At 42.4% G+C, this 23,975-nt stretch overlaps 1 protein-coding gene across 1 annotated transcript in view; it reads left to right on the top strand.

Annotated features, from left to right (window-relative positions):
• EPB41L4A (erythrocyte membrane protein band 4.1 like 4A) overlaps positions 1–23,975 on the top strand; it is a 245,863-nt gene that overhangs the window by 176,227 nt on the left and 45,661 nt on the right. The window contains exons 11-13 of the mRNA XM_036279396.1: positions 1,033–1,124; positions 2,781–2,858; positions 8,474–8,595. Of these exons, the coding sequence (XP_036135289.1) occupies positions 1,033–1,124; positions 2,781–2,858; positions 8,474–8,595 (292 nt within the window). The remainder of the gene's footprint in view (positions 1–1,032; positions 1,125–2,780; positions 2,859–8,473; positions 8,596–23,975) is intronic.

Genomic DNA, 23,975 nt, shown 5'->3' with positions numbered 1-23,975 from the left:
GCAATGTTTTTACTTGGGTAAAATCATCTGTGTCAGCAGCTGTGACGTTAGTCCTCAGCTCTACACCTGTATGCTGACTGGCCCACTAGGCATGTTTAGTTTTCAGTTCCATGGGCACCTCAAAATCAAAATAGCCCGAACTTATTGTCCATTCCCTCGCCATCCTAATCCCCATTTCCCCCCACTTGCTGTATTTTAGTACTTAGCAGCAGCCAAGACAGAAACCTGGGAATTGTCCTAAGTTCTTCTCCTCCTCGCAAGGTGTTGGAGTTACAGGTGGCTTTGCTGTAACCTGCATATATAGGCTCTGTTTTCATCACATCCTGTTACTTTTTCAAATAAATTTCTAAATTGGGCCTTGTTCCGGATGGACTTGGGAGACACTTTATGCATATGAATGTTCTGTCCTTATTGAAGAAGCAGGGGGCAGGGGGACCATTTTCATTATTCCTCCGCATTGACAATTTTGGTTATGAATCCATAGAAACCTCATTCCAGGGGCATTGCTGCATTTGAGACACAGCTTGGTTTTTATTTGAAACTAAATTAGCGATTATATAACTTCACAGAGCTTGTGGTTTATTAGTTCAGTACTTGTGTTGTATTTTGCTTGATTTCTTATTCAGTCATTGAAAACAAAATACAGTTAAGAACTGGATTTATGGGCATCTCTTTTTTATTGGGAGTTGATTTGCACATGGTCAGCAGCTTTCGTGCTCACTTGTGACCGAAGACTTTGTGGTACTTCAGTGCCATCACCCTGGTTACCCATGGTCATTGGTGATACAGAAGTAGGTCGTAAAGGTGACAGCTCAGATTTACGGAACTTATAATTTGCAATTTTAATTAATTAAGGCTTTAAGGCAAACCTCCAAAAATAGTTACAAAGATAATTATTCTTTGTTTTGTGTGTGGGTAATAATTTGTCTATTTACTTGAATTTTTGTCACCTAGAACAGAAATTCATGTGGCCGTCACATGGAGAATGCCATGCTCAGTAATGCATGTTCTCTCTCTTCTTTCCCCTCTCAGTGCAATGAAACCTCATTCTTTTTTGAAGCCCGAAGTAAAACGGCTTGCAAGCATCTTTGGAAGTGTAGCGTAGAACATCACACATTTTTTAGGTATGTTAATGTGAACATTTTGTTCATTGTTCTAGTAAATTAACGTTGCATTTGTGTTTATAATAAAAATTCTATCTGCACGTAGAAATTTAGAAGTTTTTCTCTTTTATTTCTTTTAGTCACCTAATTCTCTTGATCATAATAGAAATAGATATATATGTACACGCACACACACATAGATATCTTCTTTGCTCACATAATAAGAAAAGGCCAGGGACAATTTTGTTGTTGTTTATGTAAAAAGTGCAGCTTTGGGATTCATAGAAATTAAGTGTTCTGTTGTGGATGTACTAAATTTGAAATGCCTATGAGTCACCTAAGTGGAGATGTTGTGTATAAGGCTTACGGGAAGGAACAAGGTTGGCCATGTAAATTTAGTTAGTATTTAAGCAAAGAGGACTAGATGAGGTCACCTCTGAAAACAGTGAAGAGAGAGAAGCAGAAAGCCCAGAAGTGAGCTGTGGGATCCTCCCAGCATTAGAGGACAGGAAGAGCCAGCCATGGCTTATGAGGAGCAGTCACCAGGAAAGTGGGAAATGCGGGAGGAAAACGTCGTGTTGAACAGGGAGCTGGCAACTCCCTTGCATGCTGTGCTCCTGGGAAGTCAAGACGAGGGTGGAGAACTGACCATCGGATTTCAGGGACGCTTTCTGTTTATTTCACATTCTTTTTTTTTTTAATCCTCACCCGAGGATATTTTTCCATTTTTTGTACAGATAGAGTGGGAAGGAGAGAGAGGAAGGGAGAGAGAGAGAAACATCAACGTGAAGGGACACATCGAGTGGCTGCCTCCCGCACGACCAACCAGGGCCGGGGGCAAACTGCAACCGAAGTACGTGCCCTTAGCGGGAACCGAACCCGGGTCTCTCCGGACCACAGGCCGATGCTCTAACCGCTGAGCCAAACTGGCCAGGGCTATTTCACATTCTTATGGGGTAAAGATAAAACTAAATTTGATCAGGTAATACATTAAGCTCTATTTGTATTTTTAAATTTAAAGCTAGATTAATTACTTCCCTTGTTCCTATTTGAGTTGCCTGGAACAATTTCCACAAGTAGCATGATGCTGGAGAAATATTTTTATAAAATGACCAGTGTCCGTGGTCGAGCTTGTATTAGGAGAGGGATGCCGCGCAGAAAGCCTGAGGCATGACCTCTGGTCCAGTGGGCGGGGTCGAGGAGCACCCATGGAGGTGTCTGTTGAAGGTGCCTGGACTGGGGAGAGCTGGCCTGTGTGGTACAGAGAAGACGGAGCCACCATAGCATGTGATTACCTGCGGTGAGAACCCTGGCCTGGGTAAATCAACATAGTGACAAAGGTCCCATGGCCTGGGTAAATCAACATAGTGACAAAGGTCCCAGATTTATTTGAGCAGAGAAAGTAATTTGATTCACAACTAAAGCTTCTGAGGGTAATGATGTCTTCAGAAAGTATGAATATTTCAATATTATACATATATAAATTCCTCGAGTGTGGATGTGTTTCAAATATTAGCTTATAATAGCTATTTTTTCCTGCCAATATGTAGAATAAGGTATTTTTGATTAGCTCTGAAGGTGTTGCATGATTATATTTTCTACACAGTTTTTGCTCAAATGTTGCATAAGTATTTGTATTATGAATCTTTATTTAATCTAATTTTTAAAATTCAACAGAATGCCAGAAAATGAATCAAATTCATTGTCAAGAAAACTCAGCAAGTTTGGATCCATGAGTTATAAGCACCGGTATAGGTAAATGTCATTTTTTTCTTGGGGGGTATGTGTGAATATATAAATATTTAATTCAGCTCTCCACATACATGCATATTAAAGTTTGTTGTTTTTTCTACAGTGCCAATGAATCTTTCTTTCTTTCCTTCCTTCCTTCCTTCCTTCCTTCCTTCCTTCCTTCCTTCCTTCCTTCCTTCCTTCCTTCCTTCCTTCCTTTGGTTAATCCTCACTTTTTCCATTGATTTTTATTTTTTTATTTAATTTGTTTAGAGAGAGCAGAAGGGAGAGAGGCAGGGGAAGTGGAGGGGGGGAGAGAGAGAGAGAATCATCATCAATGTGAGAGAGACTCATCGATTGGTTGCCTTCTGCACATGCCCCAACTGGGGTCGTGGTTGAAACCCACAACCCAACCACATGCCCTTGACCGAAAATCAAACCCATGACCCTTCGTTCACGGGCCTGTGCTCTAACCATTTTGCCTCACCAGTCAGGGCAACAGTGCCAATAAATTTCATTAGCATAATAGTTTATTAAAACTTTTATTTACAAATATGACTTTCCAGGTTTAATTATATTTAATGTTTGTATTAGCTCTGTTAAGTGCTTTTAGAATGTGTTAGAGCTTATCTTCAGAAACGTAGTTTGATGCATGTCCCTTATTTCTAATTATGTTGTGATTATGAAACAAAATAGATATGTTTAATAGTAGCTGATTGGTGTTCTTAGGACATTCAGTTGATCTCCTGTTGTAACACAATGTATACTTTACACTGGAGCCAGCCATGTTTTCCGATACAGAAAGCCTACATGTAGTAATGCTGGCAATTCTATCTCAACTTTATCGAGCCGTTACTAAGTACCATGTATTGTGCTAAATGTTTTCTATTTATTATTTCATTTAATCATCTCGGTCTTCTTAATATTACCCTTATTAATATGTGAGGAAACTAAGGTTCAGCAAGGCCCTGTCACGTCCCAAGGTGACCCAGCTAGGGAGCAGGCAGGCGGGGTTCACACCCGAGCAGTCTGACTCCAGAGCCTGTGCTTCTCCCCATTAGGCAAGCTGTTAGCATGTGTCAGGAAGAGCCTGGTTGTGACTGTCATGCAGCCAGGCAAGTGCTTGTGTCTTTTTCTAACATCAGTATTAAAAATGGGAGCTTTCTGTGTTTTGAAAAATAAATTTGTTGTGTTTCAACTCCTTCTGTTAGTGCAAGACATAGCATTGTGTGCCTAGAGCTACACAGATTCGGGTCTAACCATCTCCACCTTCGGTAAGCCGCGGTGAGGCTGGTCCTAGGCCCTGTAAAACCCAGACGGGATACTGTTCTATCAGCACCACTGCAGACATCACTGAATAAAATGCTTACCTAGGAGACCTAAAAATTAAGCCGAACCCTAGCTAGGTAGCTCAGTTGGCTAGAGCATTGTTCCGTACACCAAAAGGTTGTGGGTTCAATTCTTGGTCAGGGCACATACCTAGATTGCAGGTTTGATCCCCAGTCAGGGTGAGTGTGGGAGGCAACTGATCAATGTTTCTCTCTCACATCAATGTTCTTCTCTCTCTCTCTCCCTTTTTCTCTCTCTAAAAAAAATCAATGAAAGCATATCCTCACATAAGGGTTTAAAATAATAATAATAATAAAGCCGAGTCAAGTGTTTGTAGGACAATGGTATGCCAGATTTTAATTCCTCTCTTATATTACTCATTTTTTGGTGTTGAATTTGAAACCAGACATAATCAATAACAGAGTGATTAATATTAAATGTTTACTGCATTCATCTTTACATATTATTCACTTGGATATTTGCTCATTTGATGACAAATAAAACTTAAGTATTTGCATTATAGATGTTCTTGGTATTTGGTATTCATTGATAACTACAAATGTAACCGTTTGCTTATCAAGGTTCTTTCTCAGACAGTGATATAATGACCAGGAATTCAAGGGAAGAGTACCTGCTTTTCTATTGAGATGAACAGCTAATAGTCACCATTTTGGCTGTTTTTCCACTTAGGGCATAAAACATTTCAAGGGTTATAGAGAAAATGTGAAACTCCAGCTCTACGCTCCTATTATTATAATTGTAATTATGCTGTTTAACATATGCTGTAGTTGGTTTCCACAAATTTACTCATACCTGATTTCTCAAATTTATTGAAATGCAAATGTTGTGGCTACTGGGAATTATTATTATTGGATTTTGCATATTAAATATAATTTCTTCCCAGAAAGTAATTAAGGTAACCTTTGCAAAATTGGAAGCTCTGCTAAATCTGTTCTAATTTGGTGGCTGGTCTTAACTGCCTAGTAGGTCTTAATGAAACCCAAATCTCCCTGTCTGTATGTAGGAAGCACTAACATTACACCATCCCTGGAAGAAATATGTTTTATCCCACTGCCCAGACCTAGTGGGCAGAGATGGATCTGGGACTGCTGAGTGGTTGCTAGCACGTGGACTGTTAATTGTCAGAGGAGGAGAAATAACCAGCCTTTAGCAAACATCGTATGCCTGCTCCTTTCTTGAGATACTCGGTAGACCTCACGGAATGAAAGCAGAGCTCCAGAAACACAGGCAGCCCCTCCCTTACCCTCAGGCTTTTAGAGCAGGCAGGATAAAGAACAGCATAACAAGTGCTGCAGCGCGTGAATGTGGGCAAGTCTGTATTTGTGTGTGTCATTGTGTGTAGCTGTTTATAGTGGTGTGCCTGTAGGTGTATGTGATATAGGAAGACAGTTCTAGTCTTTATCCCTGTCCTGCATCTTTGGGCTTGCAGAATACCAAAGAGATTCCAACATCTTTTAGAAAAACTGGTCATTACTTAAGAAGAGAAAATTACACATTTTTAGTGATGTGTGACATTCAGTCCTTTCCAAAAATTCAAATTAAATTTGTGGGCAAAGCCTGAGCTGAAATCTAACAATCTAATTCTTTTGTTGTGTCATTATCAGAGGCCAATAATCTGAAATAGAGGTTGATCAAATTTTTAAGATAATTTGTTACATACTGACATTTCTTTCTCTGAGCCCCTTAGAAACTAACCTTGCTTTTACCTGTTGTTAAGTTCGTAGGGGACTTCTGGTTTTGATGAATGAATAAGTTGTGTAGAATTTCTATTCCAAAAATGAGAATAGGGCCTGAGAAACACCCCTGGAAACCCAGATGATCTTGTGGGACTTAAATCCCAGGAACTTTTCACATTTCTTAAAGTGTGGAAGAGAGAAGTTCTCATGAGAACCTCCTTTGTGTCAGGTGCTTTCACACATGTTACTGTGTTTAATCCACTCAGTGGCCCGCCAAAGGAGATAGCATATCCTCATGTATACAGATGAGAAATTTGAGCCCCCAGCTCCAAAGTAAATTGAGTGAACTAAAGACCTTTAACCAGTAAGTGGCAAATCTGGGATTTGAACCCAGGTATCTCTCTTCTTGTTCTCTCTCCTTTACCCCTCTGACTTCCCATTGTGCCCCCACTTGGGGGCTGAAGGGCCTCTCGGCAGAGAATGGAAGTGTGTGCGCTAGAGTGTGCAGAGGAAGGGAAGTGGGTGATCATGGGAATAAATCTGTCCTGCCACCACGAAGAGCCACCAGCCACTGTAAATCTCTCCAGTTATCAGATGCTCTCTGCTACAAGGAAATAGCAATAACAAGTAGAAGTATATTATAAATGATGAAAATAAGGCTCTGGGAGATTTAAAAAATAATCTGTTGAAGACCATACAGTTGTAACAGAGCTACGGTACTGTTTTTTAAAATATGTTTTTATTGATTTTTAGAGAGAGAGGTAGGGAGAGAGAGAGAGGGAAACATCGATGAGAGAGACACATCGATTGGCTGCCTCCTGCACGCCCCCAGTGGGGATCAGACCCACAACCTGGGCATGTGTCCTGATTGGGAATCAAACAGGTGACCTCTTGGTGCATGGGGCAATACTCAACCACTGAGCCACACCAGCTGGGTGGGCTATGGTTTTTAGACCAGTCTTGCAACTTCAGACCAATGGTGGTCTCTTCCTCCTCCCACCCTGCCCGCTGTGCCATACTGACCAGCGGGAGGTCAGGGAGCTTGTTCCAGTCCTGGGTCCCGTACAGCTGGTGGCAGGTCAGTTTGTGGTTCTGGACCATAGTTTTATTAATCTTGCGATATGATTTTGTTGTTTCTCCTTTATTTCTCAGAGAGAAACCATGATGAAAAATTGAATAATAAAGTAAAATCTCATTATAAAGTGCCTCAGTGTTTGTTCCACATAATGGGTTATATTTTTCGGGCAAATGTATTTTCCTCTCTGCAATAAAGTACACAGTACCCAAGTCTTATAGCAGAGAAAGTCTGGTGAAAGTAGGTTTTGTTTTCACACTCCAGACTACTTAAGATAATAGAATTTTGCTCTCTGCATGGATTACTTTTTTAGCTTTTCAGGAGAGAGATGTTGCTATTTGTGTTAGTTATCTTATGTTTTACCTTTTTTAAAAAATAGTTAAGTTTCAAGTGAACAAAAACCTGTCACAGTTCGCTTCCCTGGTTCTCATGAAGTATTGAACACAGTACACTCATGGATGAACCTGGCATCTTAATTCATGGTAGCTCATGTCAAGTGGTGTCTCCAATTAGCCTGATGAGAAGCCACCTTTTCCAAGTGTTTCTAGCATTTAAAAAGAAAATGTCTAATAAAGGTGGATGAGGTAATGAGGAGGGGCACCTTTCACAGAAGCATGTCGGAGGTGAATTTTGCTTTATAAATCTCATTTGGGAGAGATTCACCAATATTCATTCTGTAAATGTAGGATGAGTGGGATTTAGGGGCCATTAAATGGCTTTTTGTCTTCCCATAGATGGCTCTTTGAATCAAACTAGATAAATAGAAATGCATTTTTCCTTGTACCTATGTGATATTTTAGGTGAAAATTTTATCTAAAATATTTAGGTGAAAGCTGGGGTCACTTATTGGCTCCAATTCAGCAGCAGTGGAATGAATTTTCAGTAGGATGAGTGTTCACTGAAATCCAGTAAATGAAATCGCACAGTTCCTTGAGGTTGGTCCATCCCCAGGGAAAGCTCACCCCCGAGTCCTCACAGCCTCTTCACAGAGGCGGCACTGTGTGCACATGCATTTCAGGCCTGGTCTAAATCTTCCTGGGCACCTGCACTGGCGCAGGAGAGGTGGGCATAATAAGTGGTTGATGTTGCCACAGCAGGGTTGAGATTGGATCACACAGTGGTCCTGTGGGGGATGCTTTGCAATTCACCATGTCAGTCTAACAAGAAGTTGTGCTCATTCAGATAGTCATTGCCCTCATGTAATTCAGCCCAATGCCATTGTTTTATTGTGGAGCTGAGCTGGAAGGTGATCAGCTTCTCTATTTCGACCCCATCATTCTGCTTAAATCTAAACCTTACTTCTCTAATAACCCCCCTTTCCCTGTTCCTTCTATGGAACCTAGATGCCATTAGAATGTAATACTACTTCCTTGGTTAATATTGCATTGTGAATCAACTGAAAAACCCATGTATGTCTACAGTCCACGTGAGTGTGTGTTTTCTTCTTTCTGTACTTTGCAGGTATTCTGAGTGAGCTGCTGTTTAATGTTATGGTTGGGTGGTTTTACCTGTGTTAATCAAAATGTTGCATTTTCCAGTGGCAGGACAGCATTGCAGATGAGTCGAGATATTTCTATTCAACTTCCCCGGCCGGATCAGAATGTGGCAAGAAGCCGGAGCAAGACTTATCCTAAGAGAATTGCACAGACACAGCCAGCCGGTGAGTCATTGACGTAAACCTATCTTTTCTCTTAGGCTGTAACGTATGTCCAGGTGGTGACTATAGCCCCATCGTTTTTTATTGTTAATGCCAGAATTTTTCATTTGACCTTGAACATTTCTAAGTAGTCAGAAGTTATTAATAAGAACACAAACAGTCAACTTGAATCACTATAACCTGCTCAATGACTATACTTTCTTTTTGAAGAGATTAAATAAAGTCCCAACTGAGTAATTTCTTAGTTAGGTGTGTCTGAGATTGGAATTGAGACAAGCTCTTAAAAAAAGTTTTTTTTAAATAAAAGGAACACTGTTGATATGTATAATCTATACAGAATTCAGTTGATTTTTTATTGTTGGTCTTTTATTGTGAAATATAATGTACATATAGAAAAATGTATAAAATATATGTATATATGCACATATACATATAAGTGTATATATGTGTACATATATATGCACACACACAAACTTGAACATAGCCTGCAAGCCAAGAAGTCCCTCCTATTGGTCTGTTCACATCTTTACCTTCCCCTCCTTTCCCAACCAAAAAAATACCACCTGACTTTGTGATTATTATTTTCTTATTTTTGGTTAGAAGTTTACTACTTACGTTGGCTTCTCTGAGCACACTAATTTATTTTGCCTGTTTTTAACATTATGTGAATGAATCATGGTCTGTGTTCTTTTGTCTTGCTTCTTTCTGTCCATGTTACATGTAGTGTGTACTGAAGCGCATTCATTTCTCTTGCGAGTATTCTATTGTTTGACACTTTTGTTTATCCATTCTACTGTTGATGGACATTTGGGTTATACACACACACACACACACACACACACACATATATATTTTAATCACTATACATAAATGAGTTGCTTTTTTTAAATTGATTTTTAGAGAGAGGAAGGGAGAGGGAGAGAGAGATAGAAACACTGATGAGAGAGAACATCGATTGGCCGCCTCCTGCATGCCCCACACTGGGGGTTGGGCCTGAAACCTGGGCATGTGCCCTGACCAGGAATTGAACTGGTGACCTCTTGATGCATGGGTTGATGCTCACCCACTGAGGCACACTGGCTGGGCATAATTTTTTGTTTTTAATACAGACTACTTTAATAAAACCACTTGATCAATCAGTTTTAATCCATGTTCAGTGTTCAGAGCTCATAGAATTTTACTGACTTTGATTGTGACTTGCTTATAGATCACCTTTGACACTCTCCATAGACTTTTCACATATGTTATCTCACTTGAGCCTCATAATAACCCTGTGAGGTAGGGCAAGGCACAGAGTATGTTCCCATTTTGCAGATCTGGAAGACATGGTCCAGCAGCTAGCTAGGGGTAGGGCTGGGACGAGAGCCCAGGTCTCCTAGGTCATTTTGCTACATAGCACTGTGTGAAGTGAGTGGAATTTTTAATAACAACAATTAACCTCTGAACATTGCATGACCATTGACATAGCATATGACATCCATTGTTCTATTTAACTCTCATTCTAGGACTGTGAAGAAAGTGTTTGAGTTTGTTCCACCACTGCTGGGTGTGAGAATGTCACTTGACTTATTGTTTCTAAAGCCGAATTAAATCTGATTGTAGGTCGCTTCCTCTCACTGGGCTGGGAGGAGATGAAATCCTTTCTGATGGGTCCACAGTGGCAAAAATAAGACATGATTTAATTTGCAGTAAATTATCTTACCACATAAGTATTGTCATGATCCCCATTTGAGTGATGAGTACGCTGAGATTTACAAAGGTAATTTGGTCAAGATTACATAATAAGTAGGTAGCTTAGGACAAAATCTTTAGCCTTAATATTTAATATCTTTATCTTTTATCTTTATTTTTGTGTATGAGCAGCCTTACATTCCATTTAGATCAAGTCCAGTGTGGTATAATCAGTAAGCAAACTTTCAAATTCTGTGCAATTTCCGAAATGTCATGCCTCACAAAATTATTCTGAGACCCACAGAGAAAGAACATAAAAAAAAATTCCTTGCTTGAAATCCACATTTCATTTCTTTTGAGATGCGGGAGCCATCGCACACACCTTTTGTACAAACCTGTGCAGGTAGCTTCTTTCCTTCTCATATGTTCTTACAGAAATATCTGCCTCTGTAGCACCTTTTTTTTTTTTGGCTCTTTTTGGGAAGCCCAAATCCTATGAGCTGATTAATTTAGGGACAAGGGGTTTTGATTTTCTTGAGGCTTATGCAGATGTGCTGAAATGCAGTTTTCACAGAGCAAGCGAGGATTGTATCGAGCCCTCCCATTGGCCTTCCATCCAAACCCCACCTCCCTGTGTCCTGTTACACACACTCCCTCTTCGGCAGGGGACGAGCATGTGGCTAATGTCCAGGCTTCCCACGATAGCCTCTCGGCATCAGGTGGATCTTTTAAAAATGGAGCATATGATATGCTTTTATTATTATAAAAATATATGCTTGCTTTAGAAAATTTAGGAAACTTAGAAACTTCCCATCTAAAATGAAAAAAACATATATATATATATATTCAATTCTACTCTCTTAGTGCTAACACTATATTATATAGTCTTCTAGTCATTTGTATATCTTTCCTGCAATAGTTATATAGTAATGTTTTACAACGTACTTCTGTTATCTAATAATATATCATGGACATGTTCTAATAAGTTTTTTAATGTTTTTATACAGCACCATTTTAAGATCTAATTTTCTCCTGCATAGATGTATAATAGACTTGACATAATTTATTCAACCAATTTTCAGTTCTTGGATATTTAAGCTGTTTCAAATTCAGAAGACTATAAATGTAACTAAAGTGAATGTCCTTGAAGTAATATCTTTAAGCATTCATGCTTATTATATACATCTTAAACAATGGTGTATTTTCATCACTTTTATTTTTAAAAGAGGATAACAATGCTATGTTTAAAAACTAAGACTTTCTGTGCATACATTTCACTTTGGAATTACTTCCAGCCTAACTTTTCAGACCTGAGTTCTACAAAACGGTGATGCATTCTGAGGACCCAGAGATGACCCTTCCCTTGACAATGTGTGATTGTCTGGGGTAGGGATAAGTCACTTAGCACATGTCAACGATGCAGTGTTATAGTTGCTGTCATGTACATATGAAGGATGTTGTGAGGCAGGGATTAATGTTATTCTGTTTCTTTAAATGTTATCTTTTCTCTTCCTTTTAATTCACATGTACTCTGCTTTGAGCCTCATTTGAATCCAGCTGGCAGAGACCCAGTCTCGGCTGTCTCATTCCTCAGGTCATGGTTAGGTTCTAACTTGGAGCAGAATATTTGAAGGGGGCCCTCTTGTCTTCAGCTATATCAGTCACTGCTGTGCTTCTTGACCCAGCCAGCCCACAAGACCCCTGAGGGTGGGCAGTTCTGTGTGAAGCTGGGCTGCAGCATGTGGGGGAGGGGAGGGTTCTTTGGTGAGCCTCCTGGGCTTAGGGTTGTCAACCTGTAGTTGTTGGTGCCAATTCAACACTTACAGGAATCCCCAGTTTGAAATGTGGTGAAGAAGGAAACTTTATTCAGTGCATACAGCTCAGTTGTGATACAGCACAGCTGTGGAACAGCACAGCTCCAGGGTGGCTGTTGCCCTGCCCTGCCCAATCTAGCCCTGCCTTGCCCTGCCCTACCCAACCCTGCCCTGCTCTGGTCCAGCAAGATACCTTTGGTATTTCAGCCCCAAACTGAGAAATGCAGTCTCTAGTCCTCAGTGAAAAGGGAAAGTGCCCTTTCTGAGCCAGAGGGAAGATTATATACAAAGAAGTCCCCGCCCCTTGGTCCCTGATTGGTTTGTCCTCATGCAATGAGGACTCCAAATCCCACAGTTTGATTGGTCCAAAAAGTAATGTCCTGATTGGTCAGAATGGAGCTGCTCTGATTGATCAGTGAAGGTACTGATAGGGTGCAGCTCCAATTGGATAGGGAAAGCCTCAGTCCTATTGGTTGAAATACAATTCCAGGAGCTCCTTTATGCGGGCTGGCTCAGATGGCAGGAACACAGGGCAGGCAGGCAGCTCAGCGCAGGCTTCTTCCTGAAGTGTGATTTGCATGAGAGGCCCTTTTGTGGAAATGGCTTCTAGACTTTGTTTTTAAAATTTGAGCCCAGTTAGCCACCAAGAGCCCTTCTTAGTAGGTATCTTCTTTCTCAGGGTCCACAACTATTAACCAGAAATAGCTACTGGGGTCACTTTGCATAACAACCTAAGACCAAATGTAGCTGAGCAATGGTCTCAGTGAAGGTGAGCTTGGAAAGGGAATTTGACTTAAGATAAAATAAAACAAAACAGAAGAACCCATAAAATTGTAGGTCTAGCAAATCGATCATTAGCTATTTATATTGGAATATTATCTAAAGCAAATAAATGATGTTGAGGATCAAGCCTGCCTAGGGAGACCCGTGCTCCCAGTACCCCTCTAAAGCTTTGCTGTAGAATGGGGGTAGAGGAAGCTATGAGGGCTTGGCCTGCAGGTGATTAGGTCACTGTAGCCCTAAGTCCTCTGTCTCCTTCCCTGCCACCCCAGGCAGCCCCTCCATTCCTGTCCCTTTATCATTTCACACTGTAAGCTCTTGGCAGCCCCCTGTCTCAGAAGCTCCCTGTTCCCGGGACTCATTCATGGGCCGCTGAGCAGGAAAGGAACACTAGCTTTCTCCCTTTACATTTTGACAATTAAAAAGGTAGAATGTGGATTTCAAGACATAGAAAACGTTTAATTAGATTACACTATATTTGGCAAACATGGAATGATGATTTAAATAGAAAATAGATTTCTTTTAACTTGAATAACTCTAGCTATTAATTTTCATAGATTGAATTCTGCTGGTATTCTCTCTGAAATAAAATTTTAGGACTATGGTTTCAGGAGTTATTGGCATAAATTCTCACCTCTCGTTTAACATTTATGTATAATAAAAAACCAGTTGGGCTAGTTTTGTTAGTTTATATCATTAATTTCTAGTGCATGACTTGTAACTCTAGAGGACATTCTTTTATTTCTTCTGAAGTTAAAGAAATTCAGTCAAACTTGATGACTGCTCTCCTTAACCTGCTTCTCAGCTCTCTGCTAATTAAAAAACCCTTTGTTTTACCTCTCAGTCAGGAATAATAAATGCCTGGATTGCTAAAAAGCCATTGTGTTACGAATCCGCCAAGATTAGACCTTGGCACCACTGTGAGGAAGTGCATTCCAGAACCCAGAGCCCTGCACCCAGCCTCCTGCTGCTCCACCCAGAGCAGGTCAGCAGCAGGGCAGGTGGCCAGAACATTCCTGCACATCTAAATGGCTTCTGAGGAGCTTGGGGAACAGCCTGCGGTGATGAGACGGCAGGAAGGAAAAGTGCATATTTGTACAGCCCTTTCTCTGACAAGGTCTTGGCAACTCATGTAGATGGGTTCTTGTCAGAAGAGAGTCCCTGCTATCAGTAGGCAGTAAAGACAGAATATTTGGCTATAAGCCATAATTAGGTGTAAGAAAAGTAATGGGTGAAGCCATTTGCCATGGATAAGACACTCTGATGTGTGATGCAGCATTTTAAGTTCTTCAGGATATATCGCACTGGTGAACAATGCAATAAATAGTTGTCTTCAGACAACTGAAAAGCAAGATTGGGTGACATTTTGGCATTCTCACATCAACTACGTTTAAGAGGCTGCAAACAATGCCTGAGGAGACGTGGAAATGACTGCTAGTGAGGGTGGCCTCTGCTGGTCCGCAGGCAGGCGGCTGCTCAGGCCCAGGCTGCTGTGTCTGTGCAGCGGTGTGGACCCAGTGGTGTCAAATCTTCCAGCGTTTTAAGGGAAGCATGGAATATGGATATTTATGTAAACTCTCCAGAATTGTAAGTATGGGCAATTCATTTCCTTTTAAAGAAAGTCTGTGTAGGACTTGAGGTCTGTCTCTGCAGTGTGAACAGCTGATCCACATGCCCTGGGTGTCACTGCGGGGTTCTCCCCACGCGCTGTGGGCATCACTAACTTGGATTCGGCACTCCCTGACTCGCCAGCATGAGCCCTTTGTGGTTAGTAGGGCAGTGGGCCAACTCCAGGGGATGACGGTGCCATACAGCTTTGGACTCTGTAGCAGATGATTCATGTGTGGGTAGCTGACCCTCCTGGTGACCTGGGGTGGGCACAGCCCAAGGCAGGAGAGACAGAAATGCATTGATAGAGGGAAGTCAAGTTTTACTTGACGCAGAATAAGCTCTGGGCTGCTGAGAAATGGTAACGTCAAGAAAGTAATAATCCTATTGAACGCCACTTCTGACTGGCACATTGTGCCGGGTGTGATGTCAGTGGAAGCCCACCTTGGCTTATGGCAATTAGAAACATATTTTTGAACATATAGTTAAGGCAGACGAAAGGCAGCCCTGTGGCTGGAGACTGGCATGTCAGAGCAAGGCAGTGTGCTCTGGTGGGCTGCATGTGATAAATCCAGGTTCAGCCCAGCATCCGTGTGCTCACTGTGGAATATTATGAGTCACTTAGCCAGCCTAAGCCTCATTTTTTTCATCTGTCAAATGGGGATATTACCCTTTACTCACCGTCAGTGTCATGAGAATAGTGTCTGAAACGGGCAGTATATCATGTTGAGCACATACATTGGCTTGGGACACTCTAGATTCCTTTCTCTCAAACCAAGAGGAAGTCTTCTTTACATGGTGTAGATCAGTCTCTGCGTCCACCTGTCAGTCTTGGAATTATATTACCATATAGCATCAACTTCACATGCCAAGGATCATATATATGGAGTGGGAGTGGCATTCTGCGAGCGATGAGTGGAGAGAGTCGTTCAAGTACAGTGAATGAGGCTTAAGAAGGAAATTGGGTAGCCCGGCTTTGTTCTAGAAGATATGTGGGAAGTGGGCGAGTCAGAGTACCCTCTGTATCTGCTGGTCTGCTGTCAGGTCTCTGAGCCCCCGACGGCAGCTCGTGACAGGTGGTTGTAGCAGCCCAGAGTATCACTACTTCTCAGAGTTGCCTTTAGTCCACCATTGTTCTCCGATTCTCGCCACCCCCACGGTCACTTCTCTCCAGTCCCACGAGGGCAGCCTGTGACTGTGAAGGGGGAGCAGCAGGCTCCTGAAGTGAGTTCATAAGAATGATGCGACCGCGGGATCGTTTCAAGTTCACAGAGCTAATCATTCCATTTCCCATGTAATGCGGTTTTCCCGAACGGAGGTAGTCTGCTGCTCGGCCTACCCAAGTGCATTTTGCAGGTCAAGCAGACAATGGAAACAGAAGACAAAGAATGGGTTTGGAGGGCGGAGCAGAGTTGTTATACTGAGGAGTAAACCGCAGCCAGGCCTCTGGGGTGGGGATTTCACCAGTTAAATCCTCACCTCACTTGGCCAACACGGGCAGACCTGTTGCTGTGTCGTCACCAAGACGGCAGACTGCCTGAGCATGTGAATGTGTGTTGGTCTGATTCTGCAGGGCCACCATGTCTGCCATGAACGGCCAGTCCTCTGAGGAGCTCACAAGGTAGAGGAGTGTTCACAACGAGGTCCTGAGCATCCCTGAACATGAGGAAATGACCCGGAGAAGCTGGAATTGGAGCCCAGGGCATGAGTCACTCAGCTGGGGATAGCTGTGCCTTTCGGGGCTGCTATTACAAGAATACCTATGAACGTAGAAGCTGGTTTGCAAAGAATAGACTCACTGCGAGAAATACTGGGGGCCATGCAGCTCTGAGGGGAGGATACGGGGAGAAGACCTAGTAGCCATGACTTCTAGCCTGTGAGATCCTGCCGTGTCTTTAGGATGAAGCCCTAATTTAAGCTGGTTTCCTTGCACCTAAATAGTAAATAACATCACATTCTTTTTTTTTTTTTATTCTCACCTGAGGACATATTTTTATTTTTTGTTTCAGACAGAGTGGGAGGGAGAGAGAGAGAGAGAAACATCGATGTGAAGGGACACATCGAGTGGTTGCCACCCGCACGACCAACCAGGGCCGGGGACAAACTGCAACTGAGGTACATGCCCTTAGCGGGAACCGAACCCGGGACTCTCTGTACCGCAGGCCGACGCTCTAACCGCTGAGCCAAACCGGCCAGGGCATAACATCACATTCTTAATCCTTTGGGGCAACACATGAGGAAGGTGGGTGGGATTCTCATTTCACCCCTGAGGAAACGGGGGCTCAGAAATATTAATACTTCTTCAAGGTTACACAGCCAGTAAGAACAGCGTCAGGAATCGAACCCAGGTCTTTGGAGGGCACATTTTGGAAAGCAAATGGAAAATAAGGTGAAAAGCCCAGAATTATCTGAAAATATCCATGCCCTGTTTTTTTTATTATTGTGGAATTTATTTACTCCGCTGATGTACGTGTTTCTGCTGGGAAGACAGCGTGTTCTGCTTGTTTTCACAGGAGCCGCAGGTCAGCCTGCTTCTGTATCAGGTCAAGAAAATGCCTACGTTCTGTGGGGCATTTACCTGGCAAAGAGGAGAAAAGGCAGCAACAGTGGTAATTGCAAGGAGACTTAGGTACATCACATCAGGTGTATGTTTGTTCAAGGACGTTTTTCTTTGTTGACACTCTTTTATTCTTCCTTAATGCTGATGTTTCCTTTCATTCTGTGAAAGATTTATTAATATGTGGCAACTCTGGTTAGATTTTCTCTAAAAAAGTTAATGTTTCCGCTCTTTCTAGGACTGTTTAGCATTCCATGCATAGCTACCAGAATTAGAAAAACAAGCAAGACTAAAGGCCTCTTGTATATTCGAGTTAAATATCATAGCTGCCGTAAGTGTCACTTTTCCCCCTTTTCTTTCTCATTCAACGAGAACTTATTGAACACCTCTTGTGCCTAAGACCTGTGATACTGCGATTTATAATAAGAAATAGATGTTCGGTCTTGATCCCTGTGCCTGACACAAAGCTACTAAAACCCTTGGAATGGCCTGAGTGATAAAGCCCTGGAGGTGAAGAGTGACTTCTGTTATGTATAACAGAGCCCCTTGAACCACAGAGGAGTTTATGCCGATGGGTGCCTTCTGGAAGCCTGAGCCGTGGGGGGTGGGGGCTGGCTGCCGGGCACCAGCTGTGTGATCAGAGGAGGAACTTTCCTTGCCACCCAGACTTCCAGGAGGGGATGAGCAGTTCGAGGCTGGCTCAAGTACCAGTGGCCAAGGATTTAATCAGTTGTGCCCATGCAATGAGCTTCCATAAAAAGCCCCGAAGGACAGGGTTCTGAGGGTTGGTGAACACTGGAGGTGCAGGGAGAGTGGTGCAGAGAGCACAGCTCAAGCCCCTGCCTGTGGCCCTGACCCTGTGTGTCTTTCGGTCTGACTGTTCCTGGGCACTAGCCTCCAGAAAACCAGCAATCTGGGGGGTAAACTGTCTCCCTGAGTTCTCTGAGCTGCTCTAGCAAATTAATCCAACGGGCGAGGGGGACACGGGGGCCTCTGACTCACAGCCAGTTGGCCAGAGGCACAGGTAACACCCTGGACTTTCCATTGGTGTCTGAAGTGGGGGTAGTCTTGTGGGACTGAGCCCTTCATCTGTGGGATCTGACAGTATCGCCAGGTGGGTAGGATCATCACGTAGTTAAATTTTAGGACATGCATTCAGGGTGCCCCGAGAATTGAATTGCTTGGTGTTATTGGAATAAACAGTCAGCAGAGACCCTATTCCATGGAGCACAGAAAAATGAGTAAAGCTGGGCCCCAGATCTACAGGAATTTTGTCATCTAAAAATAACATAAGTTATTTAGCAGTTACAAAAGCCCAAGAACCGTGCTTAACATTTTCTATAAATTATCTCATAGGATCCTATCACTATAGAAGTAGTTGGTAATACCTCTGTTTTACAGATGAGAAAACGGAGGCCCAGAGGGTTTTAATAATTTGTCCAAGGTTGCACAGTGGGCGACTTGGCAGAGCTGAGAAACAAACCTAGGTTTGTATGATTTTCAACCTTGTGCGCCGACGCTTTGTCGGGCTGGAAGACGTACTTCCAGACAAGCAGCGTGGGTCCCGTCCGTAGAGCGGACCATTGGAAGTTCCAGGGTCCGAAAGGAGAATTTGCTTATGGCTGAAGGTCATCTGTGGTGTTTTGTGAAGGAAGTGCTTTTCAGAGCACAGATGGATTAGGACAGAAGATTTCAAGCTGGGGCATGCAACTCCTGGTGGGAAAGGGCTTTTAGGGGATACGTGGGCTCAGGCAGGTTTGATCGAATCCCTTTCCAGATTCTCTGTGCTGGAAGAATCTGTCTGAGGCACTAAGGTTTGCTTGTTCTCTCCAGCCTGCCCTTTCCCAGTGGACCTTTTCCCATTTTCCAAAAGAAAGGCAGACCTTTTCCCAATTCAGAATCTGTTACACTGCTTTGTCCTCAAATGTTCAACCTCCTGGGTTGACGTTGGCAAAGTAAATGACCTTCATTCTCAAGTGACACATCCTTTTCTAAGTTGTTTTCTCATTCTGGCTTTCAGCAAAACTGAAGGACCCAACTGATTTGTCACCTGCTAGAACATCTGAAATCATTTTAGATAACGTATCTCTACTTATATATGTCTACATGTAACTCTTAGAAGTTCTTTGGGACACTGGTGATGTCTTCATAACAAAAATTTTGCATAAATCTCTACTTATGTGAACAAGGTTTCTTAGTACTGAAAACCTATCAAAATAAAAAAACAGGACTAGTCCTGGCCAGTGTGGCTCAATTGTTTGGGCATTGTCTTGTGCACCTGATAGGTACTGGTTTGATTCCCTCTCAGGGCACATGCTATGGTTGTGGGCTCCATCCTTGGTCGGGGGTATGCAGAAGGCAGCTAATCATTGATTCTCTCTCTTCTCCTGTCCCTTCTTCTCTCACTAAAAATCAATAAGAAAGCTTAAAAGGAATAGAATTGTTGCTAAACTGTTTATTCTAGCAAAAAATAAAATTTCTAAATGATATGATCCATGTAATCAATGGGAAAACAAAACTACTTCATTAATCTCATTAAGAGTTATTTTCCAATAAAAATTTACTTTCTTAGTTAATAATTATTTATCAACATTAGTATTGTATACTAATAATATACTTTAAAAATAATATACTGCCCTGGCCGGTTTGGCTCAGCGGTTAGAGCGTCGGCCTGTGGTCCAGAGAGACCTGGATTCAGTTCCCGCTAAGGGCATGTACCTCGGTTGCAGTTTGTCCCCCGGCCCTGGCTGGTCGTGCGGGTGGCAGCCACTCGATGTGTCCCTTTCACATCGATGTCTCTCTCTCTCTCTTCCTCTCTCCCACTTTAAAAAAAAATAATATACTATTAATAATTGTAATGATAACATAGTTCAGAAGAAATTTTTAACACCTAGAGCTTTATGGTCATGGGAAATAAGAATTTATTTCTGTTTTTGTCATAGAGATATAAAATAGGGTGACAAAAACTTTTGAGCATAAAACATATTACTTTGGGATGAGTTTTCGCAGAGGAGGTGGCACTGAAATGCAGATACAAGGAGAATGCTATGAAATTTCCCACTGCTAAACTCATTTCATGTCCTGGATGGCTGTGGGTATCACATTCCTATGGTATTTTATTACATTGGGTACATTTAAGAGAGTCATGAAATAGTTCTATTTTAAAATATCAATATTGACTGTATGTTGCAGATAACATTCTTTGGCGCTATTAAAACTTGTGATGAAAAATGTTAGACATTATCTTAGACATATGCACTGAGGTATGTAGTTTTTCAGATTCTTCTGGTGAGTACTTGGGTAAAACAGTGTGAAGAACACCAAGTTGAGGCCTCCTAGACATGGGTTCAACTATGGAAGCAGAACACCGTGACAGTTTTCCCTTAATTAAATAAGCCTCTTTAAAGCAATCTTGCAATTATGTGTACTTCTTGCTTGTATATGCTTTATATACTGTTACAGTTACATCAGAGAAAAACCTCTAAAGCAGTGGACTAGTGCCCCGCTCTGAAACAGAACCAACGTTAGGACAGGTATGGCACTGTCTGCCCCCTCGCTTGAGAGCAGGTGACTGGAGGAGGTTTGCTGTAGGCCACTGTAAACTGTGCGGCCCTGTGGCCGGGGTTGGGGGAGTGACGAGTACTTCCATGACGGGATGTGAGCCTTTACTCAACCCCCTTCCTTCCCACTGAGTCCTCATTTCTCGGGGAGATGAACTTGGCACCCAGGTGATTTGCCACACCTCCTGATTCCAGCCACCCACTCTCGAATGGGTGTTGTTATTGGGTCTAAGAGGGCTGGAAGGAAAGATGGGCATTGCTTTGCTGTTATCACATCTGGCGGCCCCTGCAGCGCACACAGGTGTGGACAGACTACAAGTCCTTCAGATAGTAGAACCTTTCGTTCTGCTCTGAGGGTCTTAAGGGAATGAGCAAATGCCTTCCCAGACTCAGAGAGGCCTTTCTTGTGTTTGAACCTGGCCTTCTGACCCACCGGGAAGGATGCCTGTGACGCTCCCTCCGTGTGTGCCTCTGTAGCTCTGGTGGAGGGGCAGAGGATGAGGTGCCTCTATTGCCACCTGACTCACATTCCCAAGTTGGTCCTTTTGGTCATGAGGAAAGCAGATGGATCTGGGAGAGTGCTTGGTCAGGGAATAAGAAATCTGAAGCAGACTACCAGGGAAGGATTGTTCACGCATAGACAGATTTTCCCAGCATCTTTCTCATCCATGCCCTTTCTTTTTATATATATATATTGTGCATTTATCTTCAGATAGAATGGGAGGGAGAGGAGGAGGTGAGAGAGAAACATTGATGTGAGAGAGACACATCAAATGGCCGCCACCCACACAACCTCAACCAGGGCCGGGGACAAACTGCAACCGAGGTACGTGCCCTTAGTGGGAACCAAACCTGGGACTCTCAGGTCCTCAGGCCGACGCTCTAACCGCTGAGCAAAACCGGCCAGGCTCCATGCCCATTCTTTACTCTCCAGCTGTTTAGCAGAATGCCTTGTTTGATCTTGTACTTGACATATAGCAAAATCAGTGTCTTAAAAGTCAATGTATTTGTGGTAAAGAGGTAACTGTGCTTAAATACCACCCTTGGGACGTTTTTTTTTTGTTTGTTTGTTTTTTTAATATCCTCACCCAAGGATATTTTTCCATTTTTTGTACAGATAGAGTGGTAGGGAGAGAGAGGAAGGGAGAGAGAGAGAGAAACATCGACGTGAAGGGACACATTGAGTGGCTGCCACCCGCACGACCAACCAGGGCCGGGGACAAACTGCAACCGAAGTACGTGCCCTTAGTGGGAACCGAACCCGGGTCTCTCCGGACCGCAGGCCGACGCTCTAACCGCTGAGCAAAACTGACCAGGGCCCACCCTTGGGACTTTTGAATGCAGAAACTCTAAAGCAAAGCAGGGGGCTGGGGTCTGGCTGTCTCTTTAGGATGAGTGGGCTGATAACAGGCATTTGATCTTTAAAGAATGATGTTGGATTCAGAAACATCTCTATTTTCCAAATTGTGTGTTTTGAAATTCAGTTTTGTTTTATATAAATTACCGGGTATTCTGCCAAGTATAATACTCTTACAGTTCATGATGATAGGAATATATATATAAATAAATTTTTTTGGTCATTTTACTTTTGATCATTATTTGTGGTGTTAGAAAAATATTTGTTTTAATTTGCTGATTTGCTATATACTACCTGCCATTTTTTCCCCCATAGTATTCAGTCTAAAGTCATTGAGGCCAAGGCAAGGTGCTTTATACTGTTAGTGTGAGAAATAGAGCTAAGCCCTGGTTTGCTCAGTGGTTAGTGTGTCGGCCCGCAGACCAAAGAGTCATGGGTTTGATTCTTGGTGACGGGCACATACCTTGGTTGTAGTTCTGTCCCCGGCCCCAGTGGGGTCGTGCGGGAGGCAACCAATCAATATGTCTCTCTCACATTGATGTTTCTCCCTTTATCTCTTCCTCCCTTCTTCCTAGTCTATGTAAAAATCAATGGAAAAATATCCTCAGGTGAAGATTCAAGAAAAATAAATAGAGCTAAAATATATTTCCATTTATTATCTCATTCTTAGTTCATGAATATCAAGTTTGTTCTGAGAAGCTGTACTGGGTTAGATAGTATTAACTCAGATTTGCTTTGCTGAAACATAGCCACATGCTGTATGGGGAATAGTTATAATCTGTCCCGGTTTTTTGTTATTTGTCTTCAGCATCAGATACAAGGGTTTTTTGTTTGTTTTTTTCTTAAGTTTACAGAAGAAAAGATATGTGATTAAGTGGCATAAAATTTTACCTAAAAGTTTACAAATTTATCCTATTACGGAGTTCTTAAAATGAAATTATTTATATATTACAATCCTGCTTTCCTTATTGGCTATTTGTGCTTGCAAATATAATTTTTTTTCATTGAAATATCACATATTTATTCTCCATGTCCACTCAGTAAATTAAAATCAGCGACAGCATTTCAGTAACATCAAATATTTAATTTAGGTTGACAGGTGTCAAATTGAGCTATAAATTCTGTGAGGCTCATAGCTATATACATGCAAAGTGGTTTTATCATTGGAAATCCATGTATATTCATCACCACATCTTGACATCACAGAGATGACTTTTAAGAACTGCCCCAGACCAAGTAGCTAAGGAGACCCTGGGAGAGTTGATTCTGTTTTTGACAGGTCCTCTTCCTGAACCGAAGGCCAGGGTTGCTGAGGATGAGGGCATTCAAGTGTGAACCGAGCCAAACCGCACCAGAGCCTGGCAGTGGTCTGCAGCACTCTGGCTGGAAGCATTCGCATTGGGCGCTAAAAATGAGCAAATAAGAAACCACGGCACATTTAACATTGGCACTGCAGTGTCATCGAGACTGTGGGGAGTCGTGGGGCCCATGTTAAGCTGTAGTGTCTAACGGTCCTGAAACAAAAAGGGCCGCAGGTCATGAGCTGGGTTTGGCTCCTTAATAAACGTTTAGCAGTCCCCTGATAGACAAACTCTTCCACACGTGGCAGCCTCCTGCAATAAAGCCCCGTGTGTTTGTCATGTGAACAATATGTAAAATGCATTGGATGCTCCTGATTAATTCTAAGTGGCCTTGCTACAGTTAGTATTTCATTTATCTAAAATTAAATACCGATTTTCTAAGGAGCCTTGATAACCATATGTCAATAGTTGATCTTCGTTATGGATCATCTGTGACTGTCATTTAAAAGAGCAGCGTGTATAGCACAAGGCTGCTTTTAGAGCTCCAAGAAGTAGCCGCATCCTGCAGGCTCTGGTCCTGCATTTCCCATACTACCACAGTCAGGTTTTTATTGTCTTCATTTTGATCCTTTGTAACCATAACATAATTATCCTGAAATTTTCTCTTCTAGTGGAAGAAAGAGTGGAAACAGAAAAACACCCTTTTCAATGATGGAGCTTCGTTGAGAACCTGTG

This window comes from Molossus molossus, unplaced genomic scaffold, assembly GCF_014108415.1.
Source record: "Molossus molossus isolate mMolMol1 unplaced genomic scaffold, mMolMol1.p scaffold_m16_p_3, whole genome shotgun sequence".
In the NCBI taxonomy this organism is placed as follows: domain Eukaryota; kingdom Metazoa; phylum Chordata; class Mammalia; order Chiroptera; family Molossidae; genus Molossus; species Molossus molossus.
This window is presented reverse-complemented; position numbering and strand designations above follow the sequence as displayed.